We start from the raw sequence: 21,373 nt of genomic DNA, 5'->3' as shown, positions 1-21,373 counted from the left end.
TGGGTTCGATTACAGGCTCAAAATGGCCAGAAACCTTCTTCTGAAACTTGTCAGTCTATTCTTGTTCTGAGAAATGAAGGCTTTTAAAAATTATAAACTTGGATTAGCTAACATAACGTGCCATTGGAACAGAGGAGTAATGGTTGCGGACAATGAGCCTCTGTATGTATATGTAGATATTTAGATATTCCATAAAAAAATCTGCCCGTTCCAGCTACAATAGTCATTTGCAACATTAGCAATCTCTACACTGTATTTCTGATCAATTGAATGTTCTTTTAATGGACAAAATGTGCCTTTCTTTAAAAAACAAGGACATTTTTAAGTGACCCCAAACTTTTGAAGTAGTGTGTATTCAGTCAATACAAAAAGTGCTATTTAAGATTGATTTATTGAAATCGGAATATCAACTGGTGATATTATATCATGGAACACAATCTTCAAAAGGCAGTAACCTCAGCAGTGGCACTCGTCCAAAAAGTTCTACTTTTGAATCATCTGTCCATAGAACATTCTTCCATGAGTCTTGATGATCATCCAGGTGCTTTTTTGGCAAACCTGAGTCAACTTTTTGGATGACATGGATCACATTATGTCTGGCGAAAACGGAACACTGCATTCCACTGTCAGAACCTCATACTAATGGTCAAGCATGGTGGTGGCAGTGTGATGGCTTGGGAATCGTTGTTGCCTCAGGACCTGAACGACTTGCCTGAACCCTTTGACGCGTACCAACACACGGGTAGGATCATTCTACAGTGGTCACCTGCAGCGTGCGCTCAACCCGGTGTGATTAGAAGGCTTATTTAGAACGTCCAGTTATGATTGACGCAGGAGTCAGCGTTGGAGCTGGCCACACTTCTTTTCACAGAAACATTTTGCACAAACAGTCCTTACAATGTTGTGTTCACAGAAGTGGCAACAGCATGACACAAGCATCCAAACCGTAAAATGTAGGCTACATTAGTCCTAGCGCTAACTGAGGGGAGATTGACCTAACACAAGCGGTCATATTTAACTAACAGAATATGAATTAACTAATAGAAATGACTATTGACAATTCATCACATCACGGGTGAGCTCACCATTGATCAATATAATTGAGTAAAACACTTTCTAAAAATGTTAATTAATCAGACGATGGGTAGTTTGTGTGCCCCGCCATGTTTGGTCAACTAAAGATAAGAAGAGGAGGCAAGATGAGTTGGGTCTGTTTGCAGTATGCATGTTCAAGGGGGTGTGTCGTCATTACAATCTATGCAGGAATCGGAATGCATGATTTGTCACCAGTAATTGAAAACGTGAATAAAACAGTAAATACATTATGCTCCATACATACATACTTTATGCTACAGTAGAAACGACAACACGATATACAGACAATAAGGCATTTACTTTGATAGGAAAGCTCACATATCCAAAGTTATTTGTAAGGAAAACAACAATGAAGGCAATGCGAGCGCCAGCCAGAAAATGTGCCAGGGGGAAAAAGCTTGTGCTGTACAAATGTCTGCATACATGATCTGAGGAAACACAGGGGAGGTGGTTGAGCTTTCATCAAAGAGATAAGTTTGTCCAGTTCAGTAAATCCTCGAACATTCATTGCATTCAGAAAGTATTCAGACCCCTTCCCTTTTTCCACATTTTGTTATGTTACATCCTTATTCTAAAATTGATTCATCCCCCTCATCAATCTACACACAATACCCCAAAATGACAAAGGGAAAACAGGTTTTTAGAATTTCTTGGCAAATGTATAAAAAAACAAAAAAAACAGAAATATCTTATTTACATAAATATTCAGACCCTTTGCTATGAGACTTGAAATTGAGCTGAGGTGCATCATGTTTCCATTGATCATCCTTGAAATGTTTCTACAACTTGATTTGAGTCCACCTGTGGTGGATTGAATCAAAATTTAATTGATTGGACATGATTTGGAAAGGCACAGACCTGTCTATATAAGGTCCCACAGTTGACCGGACATGTCAGAGCAAAAACCAAGCCATGAGGTCGATTTTCACCTGTCTATATTTTGTCTAAATGTAACCTTTATTTAGCTAGGTAAGTCAGTTATTTACAATGACGGCCTACGGCCAAACCCGGACAATGCTGGGCCAATTGTGCGCCGCCCTATGGGTTCTCTCAATCATGGACGGTTGTGATACAGCCTGGATTCGAACAAGGGTGTCTGTAGTGACGCCTCTAGCACTGAGATGCAGTGCCTTAGATCGCTGCACCACTTGGGAGCCCAGGATTATGTCGAGGCACAGATCTGGAAAAGGGTACCAACAAATTTCTGCAGCTTTGCAGGTCCCCAAGAACACAGTGGCCTCCATCATTCTTAAATGGAAGAAGTCTGGAACCACCAAGACTCTTCCTAGAGCTGGTCGCCCAGCCAATCTTTACAATCGGTGGAGAAGGGCCTTGGTCAGGGATGTGACCAAGAACCCAATGGTTACTCTGACAGAGCTCCAGAGTTCCTCTTTGGAGATGGGAGAGCCTTCCAGAAGAACAACCATCTCTGCAGCACTCCACCAATCAGGCCTGTGTGGTAGAGTGGCCAGACGGAAGACACTCCTCAGTAAAAGGCACATGACAGCCCGCTTGGAGTTTGCCAAAAGGCACTTAAAATCTCTTTTGGTGCATGAACCACTAGCGGGACACCTACGACAACATCCGGTGAAATTGTAGAGCGTGAAATTCAAAATACAAAAATCGTAATATTAAACATTCATGAAAATACAAGTGTCATACATCATTTAAAAGCTTAACTTCTTGTTAAAAAAGGCTTTACTGCGAAAGCATAACATGGGATTATCTGAGGACAGTGTCCCACACCAAAATACTTTTTCAACCAGCACAGGCGTCACAAAATTACAGAGATAGAGATTAAATAAATCACCTACCTTTGAAGATCTTCCTCTGTTTGCAATCCCAAGGGTCCCAGCTACACAATGAATGGTCGTTTTGTTCGAAAAAGTCCTTCTTTATATCCAAAAAAGTATGTTAAGTTGGCGCCAATAATCTCAGTCATCCACTCGTTCAACATGCATACAAACGAATCCAAAAAGTTACTGGTAAAGTTCGTCCAAACAAGTCAAATTATGTTTCTAATTAATCCTCAGGTACTCTGATATCTAAATAAACAATCATATTTAAGACGGAGAATAGTATGTTCAATAGGGAAGATAAATAATGAAGAGCGCGCACCTCATTCACGCGCAAACAAGCCGACTTTTCTAATGAGAGACACCTTGTAGTTTTTCGAACTACTTGCTAATTTTTCAAAAGACAAGCCTGAAACCCTTTCTAACGACTGTTGACATTTAGTGGAAGCCATAGGAAATGCAATCTGGGTCCTATCTATTTGTATTTCCCATAGGCTAGCACTGAAATGACCTGTGACCTCAAAACAAAACTACAGATGGATTTTCCTCGGTTTTTGCCTGCCATATCAGTTCTGTTATACTCACATACATTATTTTAACAGTTGTAGAAACTTCAGAATGTTTTCTATCCAATGCTACTAAGTATATGCATATCCTAGCTTCTGGGCCTGAGTAACAGGCAGTTTACTTTGAGCATGTCAGTCATCGGAAATTCCGAACAAAAAACAGTCTCCAAAACAGGTTAAAGACTCTCAGACCATGAGAAACAAGATTCTCTGCTCTGATGAAACCAAGATTGAACTCTTTGGCCTAAATGCCAAGCATCAAAGTCTGGAGGAAACCTGGCGCTATCCCTACAGTGAAGAATGGTGGTGGCAGCATCATGCTGTGGCAATGTTTTTCAGCGGCAGGGACTGGGAGACTAGTCAGGATCGAGGGAAAGATGAACGGAGCAAAGTAAAGAGAGGTCCTTGATGAAAACCTGCTCCAGAGCGCTCAGGACCTCAGACTTGGGCGAAGGTTCACCTTCCAACAGGACAACGACCCTAAGCACAAGCCAAGACAATGCAGGAGTGGCTTCGGGACAAGTCTCTGAATGTCCTTGAGTAGCCCAGACAGAGCCCGGACTTGAACCCGATTGAGCATTGCCGGAGAGACCTGAAAATAGCTGTTCAGCGACGCTCCCCATCCAACCTGACAGAGCTTAAGAGGATCTGCAGAGTAGAATGGGAGAATCTCCCCAAATACCAAGCTTGTAGTGTCATACCCAAGGAGACTCAAGGCTGTAATCACTGCCAAAGGTGCTTCAACAAAGTATTGCGTAAAATGTCAAATGAATACTTATTTAATTTATTTTTAAATACATTTGCAAAAATGTCTAAAAACTTGTTTTTGCTTTGTCATTATGGTGTATTGTTTGTAGATTGATGAGGTGAAAAAACTCTTGAATCCATTTCAGAATAAGGCTGTAACATAACAAAATGTGGAAAAAGTCTAGGGGTCTGAATACTTTCCGAATGCACTGAAAATTGTCCGCAACAGTGAAATGGGCTACTTCTATGTGAATTTATGTGGAGGCGGAACACACCTCAATTCAAACTGTTGTCAGAAAATTAAACTTGTTTGAAAATGATTTCAAATCCACAAGTTGATATTAGCCTATAGATAATTAGCAGACAGCGTCTTGGTTTGAGGGCAGCGCAGGTTAACTCTCCTGTTGCGTAAAAATGTTGTAACAGTGAGTTCATTCTGACATCCTGCTCATAAAACAACTCACACTGGGGTGACCATTAGAGATATTTGGAACTCACGTGTGGAAAGGTCAATAGAAGGAAGCATGAATTCTGCTCTGTATCAAAGAGTTCTACAGGAGAGTGTCAGGCCATCTGTCCATGAGCTGAAGCTGAAGTGCAGCTGGGTCATGCAGCAAAATATTGATCCAAAATACACAAAACAAATCTACATGAAAATGGTTCAAAAGCAACACATATGAAGTTTTGGATTGGCTAGTCCAAGTCCAGACCTAATCCCAATTGAGATGTTGTGGCAGGACTTGAAACCAGCAGTTCATGCGTGAAAACCCACAAATGTCGCTGAGTTACAGCAGTTCTGCATGGAAGAGTGGGCCAAAATTCCTCCACAGCGACGTGAGAGGCTGATAAACAAATACAGGAAGCGTTTGGTTGGAGTCATTGCAGCTAAAAGGAGGCACAACCAGTTATTGAGTGTAAGGGGGCAATTACTTTTTCACACAGGGGCATTGGGTGTTCCATAACTTTGTTTATGAAATAAATGAAATAAGTATGTAATTGTTGTGTTATTTCTTCACTCAGGTTATAGAAAACTGGAAAGAGGGTAAATCATTTATCACAGCACTGTATTTCCCCACTTCAAAATCCATTTAGAATTTGTGATAAAACAAAACGTGTCATTTGGAATGCAGCTCGTGTATCCCTTCAGTTCCATAGATTTGATAGGCATTTCTTTCTGTAGGCCTAACGTGAGCTTGTGTGCGTGCTCAAGCAGCGTCTGTAGAGGGAGCGGTCGGAACTTAGGGAGGAGAACTGTGTGACGCTTGGCTTGGTTCCTTTTCTGTTGTGACCCGCAAATGGAAAAACAGAAAAATGGAACACTAGAGTCAAAGCAAATTCACGCTGTCTTAATTTTTTACTAATTTAATCAGGACATATTTGCAGTTGCCCGTTCGGGCAGACACAAAGCACATTCCAACAAATAGTTTGACAGTATTAGAAAAATATTTGATCTCTGGTTAAAGATCGAGTCATGCCCATCCCTAGACCAGACATGCCCAGACTTGTCCACTTCTCCTCTCATCACTTTTCTGTCTCTGTCTGTTTCTCTCTGACCCTCTGTCTATCTGTCTCTCTCTGTTTCTCTCTCTGTCCCTCTGTCTCTGTCTCTCTGTCCCTCCCTCTGTCTCTGACCCTCTATCCATCTGTCTCTCTGTTTCTCTCTCTGTCCCTCTGTCTCTGTCTCTCTTGTCCCTGTCCCTCTGTCTGTCTCTGACCCTCTATCCATCTGTCTCTCTGTTTCTCTCTCTGTCCCTCTGTCTCTCTGTCTCTTTGTCCCTCTGTCTGTCTCTGTTTATCTCTGACCCTCTATCCATCTGTCTCTCTGTTTCTCTCTCTGTCCCTCTGTCTCTCTGTCTCTTTGTCCCTCTGTCTGTCTCTGTTTATCTCTGACCCTCTATCCATCTGTCTCTCTGTTTCTCTCTCTGTCCCTCTGTCTCTCTGTCTCTTTGTCCCTCTATCTGTCTCTGTTTATCTCTGACCCTCTATCCATCTGTCTCTCTGTTTCTATCTCTGTCCCTCTGTCTCTGTCTCTCTCTCTGTCCCTCTGTCTCTGTCTGTCTCTAATTCTCTCTGTCTCTGTCCCTCTGTCCCTCTGTCTGTCTCTGTTTCTCTCTGACCCTCTACCCATCTGTCTCTCTGTCCCTCTGTTTGTCTCTGTTTATCTCTGACCCTCTATCCATCTGTTTCTGTTTCTCTCTCTGTCCCTCTGTCTCTGTCTGTCTCTGTTTCTCTCTGTCCCTCTGTCTCTGTTTCTCTCTGTCCCTCTGTCTGTCTCTGTTTCTCTCTGACCCTCTACCCATCTGTCTCTCTGTCCCTCTACCCATCTGTCTCTCTGTTTCTCTCTCTCTGTCCCTCTGTTTGTCTCTGTCTCTGTTTCTCTCTGACCCTCTGTCTATCTGTCTGTCTCTCTGTTTCTGTCTCTGTCCCTATGTCTCTGTCAATTCAATGCTCTATCTGTCTCTTCTATCTATCCCCTCCAACAAACACACAAACACACATGCGCACTGCAATCAGGCACCCCTGCCGGTTGGAGTCAAAGGCCAAGTGGCCTAAGCTTCAAAGCAGGTCAGTTGGTCCTGCCCTGTGTACCTACCTCCAGCTGCTTCAGATCCTTTCTGCTTTCTAAGTGTTTTTAAACAACATCCATGTGTGTGTGTGTGTGTGTGTGTGTGTGTGTGTGTGTGTGTGTGTGTGTGTGTGTGCCTGTGTGTCTGTGTGTTTGTGTCTGTGTGTCTGTGTGTCTGTGTGTCTGTGTGTCTGTGTGTCTGTGTGTCTGTGTGTCTGTGTGTCTGTGTGTGTGTGTGTGTGTGTGTGTGTGTGTGTGTGTGTCTGTGTGTATGTGTGTTTGTGTCTGTGTGTGTGTGTCTGTGTGTCTGTGTGTCTGTGTGTCAATGAGGAATTAGTCTTTGCAACTGGCCAGCTAACGTTTGACCTCTGCCTCAGAGTGTCTCAGTGCATGACTGAGCCAGAATCATTCCTCTTGGCGCTGTTTGAACTGGAGTCTGTGGAACATCACAGGTGTCAGAACATCTACAGGTTTTTGTTTCAAGAGACTGACTCAACTATGAACTAGAACGACCTGGCGTGCGTGTCTTTGAGTGTGCGCATGTGTTTGTCCATGTGTGCGTGTGTGTGTGTGTGTGTGTGTGTGTGTGTCTCTGTGTGTGTGTGTGTGTGTGTGTGTCTGTGTCTCTCTCTGTGTGTGTGTGTGTGTGTGTGTGTGTGTGTGTGTGTGTGTGTGTGTGTGTGTGTGTGTGTGTGTGTGTGTGTGTGTGTGTGTGTGTGTGTGTGTGTGTGTGTGTGTGTGTGTGTAGAAAAGTAGAAAGAGTTACTGGAAACGTTGTTTTGCATCAAGACAGTGACTAATCCTGTCCGGTTGAGGTCGTCGGGACTGTTTGCGTGTGTTTAGTTAGTTAATAAGCACATTTGCGATTGAATAAAAGTCACTCTAATCCTACGCCTGTTCTTATGACCTCACCAGACTTGGAAACACACCACGCGACACACAGTCGCTAGCCACCCACAGATCTGGGTCATTCTGTCTCTTTAGTGGAAGAAGAGAGGAGAATGAAAGTGAGGGAGGAAAGCCATGGGGGCTGTTGATATTTCAACAGGATAACAGAGGTCAAAATGTCAGTATGCTGTCATTGTATCATCTCCCTAGCTCAGGCATAATGAATTAAACACACACACTAAGCCCCCCTAAAGGGAGTGTGACCTCATAGCAGAGCAGACTAACCCTGTCCGTGGGGGCCGTGTGACCGAAACGACCAGGAGGTTCAGAGCGTAGGCAGCACACGCGTCACCACTTGTAGGGCTGTGGCGGTCACGAAATTTCGTCAGCCGGCGATTGTCAAGCAAATAACTGTTGGTCTCAGGGTAATTGACCGTTAATTAACATAAACACATTTAGCATCTCCTGGCTTCCACACACAGACTACTAGTTATTTGACCACTTTAGTTGTGATACAAACCTTATCAAAACTTATAGGCCTATGTGCTAGGCTACATGAGGCGAGCGACTATTCGGGGGGAAAAAATACATTGTTTCTTGCCTGGCTGGGCATCATTCACAAGTGATAATATATTTATATATATATATATAAGTGATAGGCTAATATTGTCACCCATCACACTATTCTTGGTTTAATCTTGTCTTTACATATACTACATAATATATGTGTGAAATGTGTTAGAATTTAGCATATACTATTATCATAAACCTGTCATCTATGTACTTAAATAGCAAATAGAGGACGCTTTTCCCGTGATTCATGTTCATACCAGCCAGGTAGGCTATACTCCTGTTGTAAAGATAAGCAATGTGCTTAATATTTGCTTAAGTTGAGAAATAAATATAGGAGGCCTAGCCTATAGAAAGCTGATGGGATCCTCCTCTTTTTAATAGAGGCCATCACTCTATTTTCTTGCGCAATTGCATGGCCTATAGAAATGTTGCGCAATATGAGCTCATGGGCTGTCATGAAGTGTTTGATTAGATTTTCGACGACATTTGCATTGATGTCAGAGTGATTAGAGGGACAATAGAGTGCTGAGTACCAGGCAGTTAGCAAGTTTGGTTGGCTACTAATGACCATCAGCAGCATCAGAGCTTGGAGAAGCCTAATTACCATGACTAAACGGTCATGTGGAATTTGACTGCCTTCATGAGTGTGGCAGTAATACGGCCACGGCAACAGCCCTAGTTACCACTGGCCCCTGGCTCTGCTCCAGGCCGCTCCACGAGCCGCTTCGCTCCTTACCCGGCTCCCCAGACTGCCTGGCCTCATGTTCCCCCAGACTCTCCCACACCGGCCCTCCCTCCCACTCCCCACACACTGTCCAGGAACGGGCTTAGGGATTCCCATGAGCTGGTGAGGGAGGGAAGGTGGAAGCAAGGGCGGGAGGGAGAGGGGGAAGGTAGCGGTTCAGAGAACAGAGGAAAAAGGTCTGTGTGTGCGATCATCTCTCCAGTCTCAGTGTTTCACGATACCAGACACAGTTTTACTACTCACTGATGTGCTCAGGAGTCTGCACTCATGACTGGAGTTGTTTGATGGAAAACGCAGCGCTAGTTAGTGAGCCTGCTGAGAAGGTAGAACCTTATGTAAGTGGTGTTCTTTTCAGCACACTCAGGAAAGTGTTTTCGACTTCAAAATAAATAAAAAAATCCCCGTCCTTCCAGGGGTGTGTGTGTGTGTGTGTGACAAGGTGCGTCCTCCTCTGACCCTTTAAAAGTTCCACGCAGATGAAGTTATGAACTCAGCTCTTGCTCCAGATCCAACATTCCCATATTCACTCCTGGGAAAGGCCGAAATGTCACCCTGGAAGGATCCACTCAGCTGTCAGATGAGTTATGAGAGAGTGAGAGATTCCCAGTAGACCCAGATACTTCGTTGAGATCCAGAGGCCCAGTGAGAAGCCTCAGCCTGGCCTGAGGAGGAAGCCATCAAAACGTGACGCTGGGCTCATCAACTGTTTAATACAACATGTGGTTTCTAAGCCAGCAGCTTTTACGTTCCAGTCGTTTACTGCAGCATTGATGTTCTGTAGCATGATCTCCTTGCTGTGCTTTATTACATTCATATGGTGGTTCACATGGCCTGCTAAGCTGCCTTATTGTTAGTGTCTATGTGCCAAGTTGGACTGTACATTAACATGTGTTTTTAGGTAAACTAACAGTTAGATAACAGAAGACGTCGGTTTATTCCATCCAGTTCGTTTTCTGTGGAGATAAATCACGTCAAGCCTGAACTGTGGGATGTAATGGGGAGTTGTAGTTTCCAACAGGCCAATATTCTGCAAGGAAACGTGGTAATTAACTACAATGACCATAATCCATTGCGCACCAACTTAAACTTGTCCGGTCTGTGAGAAGCAGACAAGGAGACTGAGGAGAGAATGATGGAGAGCAGTTGCTTCACGAGCCTGAAAAATACATGATCTAAGTGATTGATAGTTTGGTATTCTGCAGTCATAAAAGTATGTCCTATTTACTTTGAAGAACTACTAAAATAGTGATTTTTTGGGCAGACAGCGTAGGCAGCAGCTCTATAGGCATGAGATGATGACTTGGAATGAAATAATAAAGTCATAAAATAAAACAAATATTTCATGAAAGCAAAGTGTGAATACATTATAGTTAATTAGTGATACGCAGTAAGGGGCTGTCACTACCATCTTGGGACTAGTTTTATTTTGTTATCGTTTGATTCAGTGTTGTTACAGCATTCCACCCACATGATGCTGTAAATAATCAAACCCCAAACGGAACCGACCTCAAAACAACACAAATCCCTCAGCTCTAGTCTGTTGACATGCTTTATTTATTGTCTATTCGCTTTAACGGCCATGCTGTGAAACCAAAGCCCTGTGGGTCAGCTATCTGGTTCCTGTTTAGAGATGGTGTGTGGAATGGCCGAGTTGTGAAATGATGTCACGGCTCGTTATCCCACAGCCTTCTAGTGATGGTAGTGAATGGTGCGTTGTTAGATGGGAGACAGTCAGAGTGTCACTAGGTTATCTATTCAACTCTCCACCGAGTGACAGACTCTGCGAGATGACGGTGTTGTTGTGAGATAGAGATAGGGATAGTGAAATAGGGTTACCCCCGCCCCCTGGAGTTACCCCCCCTGGGGTTACCCCCGCTGACATTGATAGAGCTTATGACATGTTCATGTCACTGGGATATGTGCTGGTAGTGTTTTTGTAGCTTTTATGTGATGGTGACACTGGGGTTCTGTAGTGCTGGTGTTTATAAATGGACTGTGTCAGCAGGGTTATCTCAAGCAGGCTGATTCTAGATCTGTTATGTGTTAGCTCCGCGGCGGTTGGAGAGCCGAGCTGCTATCAGCTGGTAACTGACCGTAGGTCAGCGGCGCGGGTTGTTTCATCTGAGACTGGCGTTTGTTTTTTTCCCTCCGTCTGCATCCATTTGTCAAAGAATCCATCATCCCTTCTTTCCACATCTCTCCTCTCTGACCCCGTGAGTCACGGAGCTCTGCGGGGGGAAACCAAAACAGAGAGCAGAGCAGCCGGGTTCCTCCGGGCTCTCCGACATGAAGACACTCAGAAAGGAGAGGAGGCCCCACTTCAAACGAACACTGACACACATCTAGACATCTGTGTGACCAGGCCTCCTCTCTCTCTCTCTCTCTCGACCTCCTCCGTCTCTTCCTCCTCCCCTCTTCCTCTCCAGGTCTGGCTTTGTTTAAGCCTGACAGGAGGTTGTTGACTCTCAAGCCCTCTGTCTGTGTATGTTTTATTCACCGTTGTTCTCGTTCACCACGGCTACGCCACTCTAAGAGCAGGGGTGTCAAACTCAATCAGTGCCCGGGCCATATTGGGGGGGGGGCCACAACGAATTCGTGGGCCAGACATAGCCTAACGGGAAAAAAAAACTTGTCCACAAACTGCGACCCAAACTGTCCGTTGTTTTATTTGGAAAAAATATATCCCTCTACAATAGGATTCTGTATGTAACATTTTTTTAATACATATTAATACAAAATAAGAGATCAATGATATTTGTCCTTTGCTGCTATGCTTGCAGGTGTGCATAATATTGTCCTTTGCTGCTATGCTTGCAGGTGTGCATAATATTGTCCTTTGCTGCTATGCTTGCAGGTGTGCATAATATTGTCCTTTGCTGCTATGCTTGCAGGTGTGCATAATATTGTCCTTTGCTGCTATGCTTGCAGGTGTGCATAATATTGTCCTTTGCTGCTATGCTTGCAGGTGTGCATAATATTGTCCTTTGCTGCTATGCTTGCAGGTGTGCATAATATTGTCCTTTGCTGCTATGCTTGCAGGTGTGCATAATATTGTCCTTTGCTGCTATGCTTGCAGGTGTGCATAATATTGTCCTTTGCTGCTATGCTTGCAGGTGTGCATAATATTGTCCTTTGCTGCTATGCTTGCAGGTGTGCATAATATTGTCCTTTGCTGCTATGCTTGCAGGTGTGCATAATATTGTCCTTTGCTGCTATGCTTGCAGGTGTGCATAATATTGTCCTTTGCTGCTATGCTTGCAGGTGTGACCCGAATCGAAAGGTGTTTAACTCCAAATAACAAAAACATGGTAGTTGTAAAGCATAAACTTAAAACCTCTTTTTCATTTTCGTTTCGCACTGAATGCATGGCCAGTACGGTTGAATGCATGGCCAGTACGGTTGAATGCATGGCCAGTACGGTTGAATGCATGGCCAGTACGGTTGAATGCAGCGTTGGTGTATGGTGCAATCTCAAGGTCTTGTAGTGGAGTAGCCAGCCCTAGGCCTACTACTCAAATGTTGCTGTAAGAGGCCTACATGCCTCTCCTTTGCATTTTAGTGTCCTAGCTAGGACGGTGGCCTGTGTACACTTGTCCTCCGCTGCCCACGGTAAACCCGACACACAAACGTTTTAGTGTCCTAGCTAGGACGGTGGCCTGTGTACACTTGTCCTCCGCTGCCCACGGTAAACCCGACACATGAACGTTTTAGTGTCCTAGCTAGGACGGTGGCCTGTGTACACTTGTCCTCCGCTGCCCACGTCCTCCGCTGCCCACGGTAAACCCGACACACAAACGTTTTTGTGTCCTAGCTAGGACGGTGGCCTGTGTACACTTGTCCTCTGCTGTCGGTAAACCCGACACACAAACGTTTTAGTGTCCTAGCAAGGACGGTGGCCTATGTACACTTGTCCTCCGCTGCCCACGGTAAACCCGACACATGAACGTTTTAGTGTCCTACCTAGGACCGTGGCCTGTGTACACTTGTCCTCCGGTAAACCCGACACACGAACGTTTTAGTGTCCTAGCTAGGACGGTGGCCTGTGTACACTTGTCCTCCGCTGCCCACGGTAAACCCGACACACTAACGTTTTAGTGTCCTAGCTAGGACGGTGGCCTGTGTACACTTGTCCTCCGCTGCCCACGGTAAACCCGACACATGAACGTTTTAGTGTCCTAGCTAGGACGGTGGCCTGTGTACACTTGTCCTCCGCTGCCCACGGTAAACCCGACACATGAACGTTTTAGTGTCCTAGCTAGGATGGTGGCCTGTGTACACTTGTCCTCCGCTGCCCACGGTAAACCCGACACACAAACGTTTTTGTGTCCTAGCTAGGACGGTGGCCTGTGTACACTTGTCCTCCGCTGTCGGTAAACCCGACACACGAACGTTTTAGTGTCCTAGCTAGGACGGTGGCCTGTGTACACTTGTCCTCCGCTGCCCACGGTAAACTCGACACACAAACGTTTTAGCGTCCTAGCTAGGACGGTGGCCTGTGTACACTTGTCCTCCGCTGCCCACGGTAAACCCGACACACAAACGTTTTAGTGTCCTAGCTAGGACGGTGGCCTGTGTACACTTGTCCTCCGCTGCCCACGGTAAACCCGACACACGAACGTTTTATTGTCCTAGCTAGGACGGTGGCCTGTGTACCCTTGTCCTCCGCTGCCCACGGTAAACCCGACACACGAACGTTTTAGTGTCCTAGCTAGGACGGTGGCCTGTGTACACTTGTCCTCCGCTGCCCACGGTAAAGCCGACACATGAACGTTTTAGTGTCCTAGCTAGGACGGTGGCCTGTGTACACTTGTCCTCCGCTGCCCACGGTAAACCCGACACATGAACGTTTTAGTGTCCTAGCTAGGACGGTGGCCTGTGTACACTTGTCCTCCGCTGCCCACGGTAAACCCGACACACAAACGTTTTTGTGTCCTAGCTAGGACGGTGGCCTGTGTACACTTCTCCTCTGCTGTCGGTAAACCCGACACACAAACGTTTTAGTGTCCTAGCAAGGACGGTGGCCTATGTACACTTGTCCTCCGCTGCCCACGGTAAACCCGACACACGAACGTTTTAGTGTCCTAGCTAGGACGGTGGCCTGTGTACACTTGTCCTCCGCTGCCCACGGTAAACCCGACACACGAACGTTTTAGTGTCCTAGCTAGGACGATGGCCTGTGTACCCTTGTCCTCCGCTGCCCACGGTAAACCCGACACACGAACGTTTTAGTGTCCTAGCTAGGATGGTGGCCTGTGTACACTTGTCCTCCGCTGCCCACGGTAAACCCGACACACGAACGTTTTAGTGTCCTAGCTAGGACGGTGGCCTGTGTACACTTGTCCTCCGCTGCCCACGGTAAACTCGACACACAAACGTTTTAGCGTCCTAGCTAGGACGGTGGCCTGTGTACACTTGTCCTCCGGTGCCCACGGTAAACCCGACACACAAACGTTTTAGTGTCCTAGCTAGGACGGTGGCCTGTGTACACTTGTCCTCCACTGCCCACGGTAAACCCGACACACGAACGTTTTAGTGTCCTAGCTAGGACGGTGGCCTGTGTACACTTGTCCTCCGCTGCCCACGGTAAACCCGACACACAAACGTTTTAGTGTCCTAGCTAGGACGGTGGCCTGTGTACACTTGTCCTCCGCTGCCCACGGTAAACCCGACACATGAACGTTTTAGTGTCCTAGCTAGGACGGTGGCCTGTGTACACTTGTCCTCCGCTGCCCACGGTAAACCCGACTCATGAACGTTTTAGTGTCCTAGCTAGGATGGTGGCCTGTGTACACTTGTCCTCCGCTGCCCACGGTAAACCCGACACACGAACGTTTTATTGTCCTAGCTAGGACGGTGGCCTGTGTACCCTTGTCCTCCGCTGCCCACGGTAAACCCGACACACGAACGTTTTAGTGTCCTTAGCTAGGACGGTGGCCTGTGTACACTTGTCCTCCGCTGCCCACGGTAAACCCGACACATGAACGTTTTAGTGTCCTAGCTAGGACGGTGGCCTGTGTACACTTGTCCTCCGCTGCCCACGGTAAACCCGACACATGAACGTTTTAGTGTCCTAGCTAGGACGGTGGCCTGTGTACACTTGTCCTCCGCTGCCCACGGTAAACCCGACACACAAACGTTTTTGTGTCCTAGCTAGGACGGTGGCCTGTGTACACTTGTCCTCTGCTGTCGGTAAACCCGACACACAAACGTTTTAGTGTCCTAGCAAGGACGGTGGCCTATGTACACTTGTCCTCCGCTGCCCACGGTAAACCCGACACATGAACGTTTTAGTGTCCTACCTAGGACCGTGGCCTGTGTACACTTGTCCTCCGGTAAACCCGACACACGAACGTTTTAGTGTCCTAGCTAGGACGGTGGCCTGTGTACACTTGTCCTCCGCTGCCCACGGTAAACCCGACACACAAAAGTTTTAGTGTCCTAGCTAGGACGGTGGCCTGTGTACACTTGTCCTCCGCTGCCCACGGTAAACCCGACACACGAACGTTTTAGTGTCCTAGCTAGGACGATGGCCTGTGTACCCTTGTCCTCCGCTGCCCACGGTAAACCCGACACACGAACGTTTTAGTGTCCTAGCTAGGATGGTGGCCTGTGTACACTTGTCCTCCGCTGCCCACGGTAAACCCGACACATGAACGTTTTAGTGTCCTAGCTAGGACGGTGGCCTGTGTACACTTGTCCTCCGCTGCCCACGGTAAACCCGACACATGAACGTTTTAGTGTCCTAGCTAGGATGATGGCCTGTGTACACTTGTCCTCCGCTGCCCACGGTAAACCCGACACACAAACGTTTTTGTGTCCTAGCTAGGACGGTGGCCTGTGTACACTTGTCCTCCGCTGTCGGTAAACCCGTAAACCCGACACGAACGTTTTAGTGTCCTAGCTAGGACGGTGGCCTGTGTACACTTGTCCACCGCTGCCCACGGTAAACCCGACACACGAACGTTTTAGTGTCCTAGCTAGGACGGTGGCCTGTGTACACTTGTCCTCTGCTGTCGGTAAACCCGACACACAAACGTTTTAGTGTCCTAGCAAGGACGGTGGCCTATGTACACTTGTCCTCCGCTGCCCACGGTAAACCCGACACATGAACGTTTTAGTGTCCTACCTAGGACCGTGGCCTGTGTACACTTGTCCTCCGGTAAACCCGACACACGAACGTTTTAGTGTCCTAGCTAGGACGGTGGCCTGTGTACACTTGTCCTCCGCTGCCCACGGTAAACCCGACACACGAACGTTTTAGTGTCCTAGCTAGGACGGTGGCCTGTGTACACTTGTCCTCCGCTGCTGTAAACCCGACACATGAACGTTTTAGTGTCCTAGCTAGGACGGTGGCCTGTGTACACTTGTCCTCCGCTGCCCACGGTAAACCCGACACATGAACGTTTTAGTGTCCTAGCACGGTGGCCTTACACTTGTCCTCCGCTGCCCACGGTAAACCCGACACACGAACGTTTTAGTGTCCTAGCTAGGACGATGGCCTGTGTACCCTTGTCCTCCGCTGCCCACGGTAAACCCGACACACGAACGTTTTAGTGTCCTAGCTAGGATGGTGGCCTGTGTACACTTGTCCTCCGCTGCCCACGGTAAACCCGACACACGAACGTTTTAGTGTCCTAGCTAGGACGGTGGCCTGTGTACACTTGTCCTCCGCTGCCCACGGTAAACTCGACACACAAATGTTTTAGCATCCTAGCTAGGACGGTGGCCTGTGTACACTTGTCCTCCACTGCCCACGGTAAACCCGACACACGAACGTTTTAGTGTCCTAGCTAGGACGGTGGCCTGTGTACACTTGTCCTCCGCTGCCCACGGTAAACCCGACACACAAACGTTTTAGTGTCCTAGCTAGGACGGTGGCCTGTGTACACTTGTCCTCCGCTGCCCACGGTAAACCCGACACACAAACGTTTTAGTGTCCTAGCTAGGACGGTGGCCTGTGTACACTTGTCCTCCGCTGCCCACGGTAAACCCGACACACAAACGTTTTAGTGTCCTAGCTAGGACGGTGGCCTGTGTACACTTGTCCTCCGCTGCCCACGGTAAACCCGACACACGAACACAGCTTCATCGGCATTGAATTCACCCCTGCGATGCCATCAGGCTGTCATTTCATCAAGTAGACTGTCGACTCTTTTATACTCGCTTGTCCTATTGTCCTTTAGTAGTAATTTATACCGGCGTGTGAGTCCTTTATCTTTTCACTTATTGACAATCAAGATGACATGTTCTGTAGAATACTGCAAGGACCTGTTGGTACTGAAACATGGCCATTTAGCCTACAACACATTTAAACTTTTGTTCTGGTAGAAGAAGGGGGGTCTGGGAGGAGTGGTGTGGGTGTGGCAATACACTGCCGTTTGGCGTGCAGCACGTTGGCAGCGCTTGCTGTGACTTGTCAGTGCAGCTCTTCGCGAGCTGTATGGGAGTCTGCCAAAATGAATTGACAACCCAAATCGTTGATAGAAATGTGTCACAGGCCGAATGCGGCCTGCGGGCTTTGGGTTTGACACAACATGTCTTAGAGTTAAGATTGGTTGATTAAAACTGCTGTGTGGGTCAATGGCCCCGTTTTGTGTTTGCTGATTAAAGTGATTAAACATGTTATGCGAGTTGGGAGGCGGTAAACACGGCTTCGTAAACATTCCATACCAACACTGTTACCATGTCATAAATTATGATCACATCCTCACTTTCTTTTCCCTTCTCTCTCTCTCTCTCTCTCTGTCTCTCTGTCTCTCTCTCTCTCTCTCTCTCTCTAGGTGTGTAGTTGGTGAGAAGCCAGCTGGCTGGCCCTGGAGACACGCCTTCACTACGATGTAGAGTCCAGAAGAGAGAGAACGAGAGAGAGAGAGAAAGACGAAAGCGATACTGTTTTCTCGCTACGCACAAGACAGGATAGAGAGCAAGTGAAAGAGGGTGAGTAAGACAGTGGGAAGGACGGAAAGAAAAGATCGAGTGACCGAGCAGAAAGAAGGAACAAGAACAACAGCAGTGCCCGAACCACATCAGGAGGAGATAAGAGCAGAGAAAGAGAGGGACACTGTGAATCATTGACCTCAGGCCCTGCCTCCAAACCAGCCTCTCCCGCCCTCCTCCTCCTCCTTCCTCCTTTCCCTGCGTTGGAACTGTTCACTCTCTCCCACACCTCTGTCACAACAGGAACCCATTCTTTGCTCTCTCCCTCCACCCGTTCCCCTCTTCCTGAAGACCCCTGAGGACTTGAACCTTCACCTTTGACCCCACCTGTGTGACCCCTGGATGACAGTCCACCTCTCCCGGAATCAACCCCGTCAAACTTCACTGAACAGAAACACCAGGAACACTTCAGACGCACTGCCAACGTCAACACCACCATGTGTCACGTGATCGTGACCTGTCGCTCCATGCTGTGGACTCTACTCAGCATCGTGGTCGCTTTCGGCGAGCTCATCGCCTTCATGAGCACCGATTGGCTGGTGGGCTCCCCCCGGACACCGGACGCCGTCTTCAGCCCTCACGGCGCCACTGCAGCCGGCGAGGCCTACCGGCCCACCCTGGGCATCTACGGCCGCTGCATCAAGCTGCCCCACCTGCAGCGCGGCGTGCTGTGTGGGCCGTACGCCGCGCACTTTGGGGAGATCGCCAGCGGGTTCTGGCAGGCGGCGGCCATCTTCCTGGCGGCGGGCATCCTGCTGCTATGTGCCGTGGCCTTCATCTCCGTCTTCACCATGTGCTTCCAGAGCATCATGAAGAAGAGCATCTTCAACGTGTGTGGACTGCTGCAGGCCATCGCAGGTGAGGCGGAGGGAGACACCTATTGACATGCACAGGCGGCCCCTCGCACAGCTAATGCACAGGGCCCGCTTGTTCCAGTGTTGCTGTGCGAGGTGTTGCGTTGCCTGGGGGGGTTGTTCGTAGTTTTCACCGGGCAGTGTAGTAGTTAGACACAGCTGACTGACTGTTGAACCCCTGGGATGTAGGGAAAGAGGGGCTTGTGAAGGGGTGGGTGCCGTTTGACCAGCCAACATTCAGCCCCCATCTATCTTAACCTTTAGTGCTGCTGTCCCGTCTCTGACCTTCAGAGTTTAAACATTTACTAGAGCAATCAGACCCCGCTGACCACACACAAACACCCACGCGTACACACACAAACACACAGGCCCCCGAGAGTGTATTAACTATTACTCCCAGCTGGCTGTCTGTGTGCTCTAGGTGACCATTAACCCTATAGGTCGGGTATCCGGGTATCCGGGAAGCACAGCAACCTTGCGCCTCCCTCTTGAGGTCGTTGCCATGAGCGACGAGGTACCAAATATTTGTCATATTGAGTCAGCTGGGGGTGACGTCACGTGACCTGTGTGGTGTGTGTGTGTGTGTCTGTATGAGTCTCGGGGTCACTGTGACCTGCTGCGGTGAATTATGGGAGGCAGTCATAGGAGAGAGTGAGGTCGTTCCGACTGAATCTCTGAGCGTTCATCCCTCTCTCCTTCCCCATGCTTGTTCCTTAGACGGTCAGGGTGAAGTCGCCCTCCAGACACATATCTACTGTAAGATCAATTTGATGTCTTTTCCACACTATTTGTTAAGGTTAGAATTTGGGTATGACGACAACTTTCTGGCACAACATGAATTGAGGTGATTCCTACACCGGTGGACGGTTACCACCTAACAGTGTAACCCACATTCAGACCTAGTGAAAGTGCCAAATGTGGTCCAGTGTTATTGTAGTCGCTATTGAGCCGTAGTCAGAGGACTTCCACAGCTGGACTGATTAGAAAAGCAGAGCTGCTCGTTATGGGTCTGGGAGGAAGAGGATGAGGAAGAGGAAAGGGGGCGAGGGGGAAAGCAGAAATAGCAGGGAGACGTTTCCTTCATGCCCCCAGCCCTCAGCCCCATGTCTGAGTTGACTGTAGGTCATTAACCCAAAGGGAAAGATGAATCCATTTTGAATGTTATATTGTTTTTGTGCATCTCTGAGGGATGTTCGATCGATTCCCGGGGTCATTTCATGTTTTTCATGTGTATCTGAGTTATTGCTGTTCAAGCAGGTAGAAATAGAGCCAGAAGCAGCTAGAGTTGCTCACTACACTGGACGTCAATAGGAATACAATTTTTAGATTGGGAAAACGTCCATCATACATGTCAGATTTCAATACTGGCCGATGTCATAACTCAGGAGGGCGTCTTCTCTCGAATGAGCCATTGATCATATTTTTGCGACACTCCTACACTGAGAAATGTGCCATTTAGCAGAGGGTCCACTACATTTCTCCTATTTGTCTGCCTGGTCAGTCCAGGGTGCTTTACATAGTGCCATTGCACGGTCGTTGTGAATGTAACACTCCACTCTGCGAGGCACAGGTTGAACTTGGTGAGATTGTAGACTGCTAAATTGATAGTGCAGTTTGTTTAGGTGATTTTACAGCCAACTAGCTACTTCACATGCTGATGTTGTCTTTGGTATTATTGTGTGTAGCTAAGTGTTCTACTGAGCTAGATAGCCCTTAGAGAGAGCATTGCATTGTGGGTTTTGAGCTGCAACAGAATTTCCCAATGATTTTAACATGTTGCTACAAAACCTTATTATTATAACGACAAAATGAAACATATTTACCAAAAATATTGTTATCACATGTTAGTGTTATTTAACACTGTAAATTATAGGTGGTTTTGGATGGATTTGTCCTTTAATGCCCTGGCTACAGGAAGAGATAAGGACCAAACCACACAGCAACACCATATCAAGCAGTCGGTCTGTGTTGACGTGGCTGTGGCTGTTTTTCTGTTGGTGTTTTTCCTTCAGATGTCTTTCCTATTGACAGTGATACCTCCACATGTCTTAGACCAGAGGGATGGAAAACTCATTTCTCAGCCAGCCAGCATTCTGTGATATCACTTTATTGTCTCTATCTATCTCTGTATCTCTATCTCTGTATCTCTATCTCTGTATCTCTCTCTGTATCTCTATCTCTGTATCTCTCTCTGTATCTCTCTCTGTATCTCTCTCTGTATTTCTATCTCTGTATCTCTCTCTGTATCTCTATCTCTGTATCTCTATCTCTGTATCTCTCTCTGTATCTCTATCTCTGTATCTCTCTCTGTATCTCTCTCTGTATTTCTATCTCTGTATCTCTCTCTGTATCTCTATCTCTGTATCTCTATCTCTGTATCTCTCTCTATATCTCTTTCTGTATCGCTCTCTGTATCTCACTCTGTATCTCTCTCTGTATCTCTGTATCTCTCTCTCTGTATGTCTATCTCTGTATCTCTCTCTGTATCTCTATCTCTATATATCTCTCTGTATTTCTCTCTCTCTCTCTGTATCTCTCTCTCTGTATGTCTATCTCTGTATCTCTCTCTGTATCTCTATCTCTATATATCTCTCTGTATTTCTCTC

The 21,373-nt window shown here is 47.1% G+C and overlaps 1 protein-coding gene across 2 annotated transcripts in view; it reads left to right on the top strand.

Annotated features, from left to right (window-relative positions):
* LOC112230813 (LHFPL tetraspan subfamily member 2a protein) overlaps positions 1-21,373 on the top strand; it is a 74,495-nt gene that overhangs the window by 41,961 nt on the left and 11,161 nt on the right. For both annotated transcript variants that reach the window (XM_024397145.2, XM_024397144.2), the window contains one exon: positions 17,757-18,771. In XM_024397145.2, coding sequence (XP_024252913.1) covers positions 18,351-18,771 — 421 coding nt within the window. In that variant the 5' untranslated portion in view covers positions 17,757-18,350. The remainder of the gene's footprint in view (positions 1-17,756; positions 18,772-21,373) is intronic.

This window comes from Oncorhynchus tshawytscha, linkage group LG33 (assembly GCF_018296145.1).
Source record: "Oncorhynchus tshawytscha isolate Ot180627B linkage group LG33, Otsh_v2.0, whole genome shotgun sequence".
Lineage (NCBI taxonomy): Eukaryota > Metazoa > Chordata > Actinopteri > Salmoniformes > Salmonidae > Oncorhynchus > Oncorhynchus tshawytscha.
Note: the sequence above shows the minus strand (reverse complement) of the source record. Positions and strands in the feature narration are given on the sequence as shown.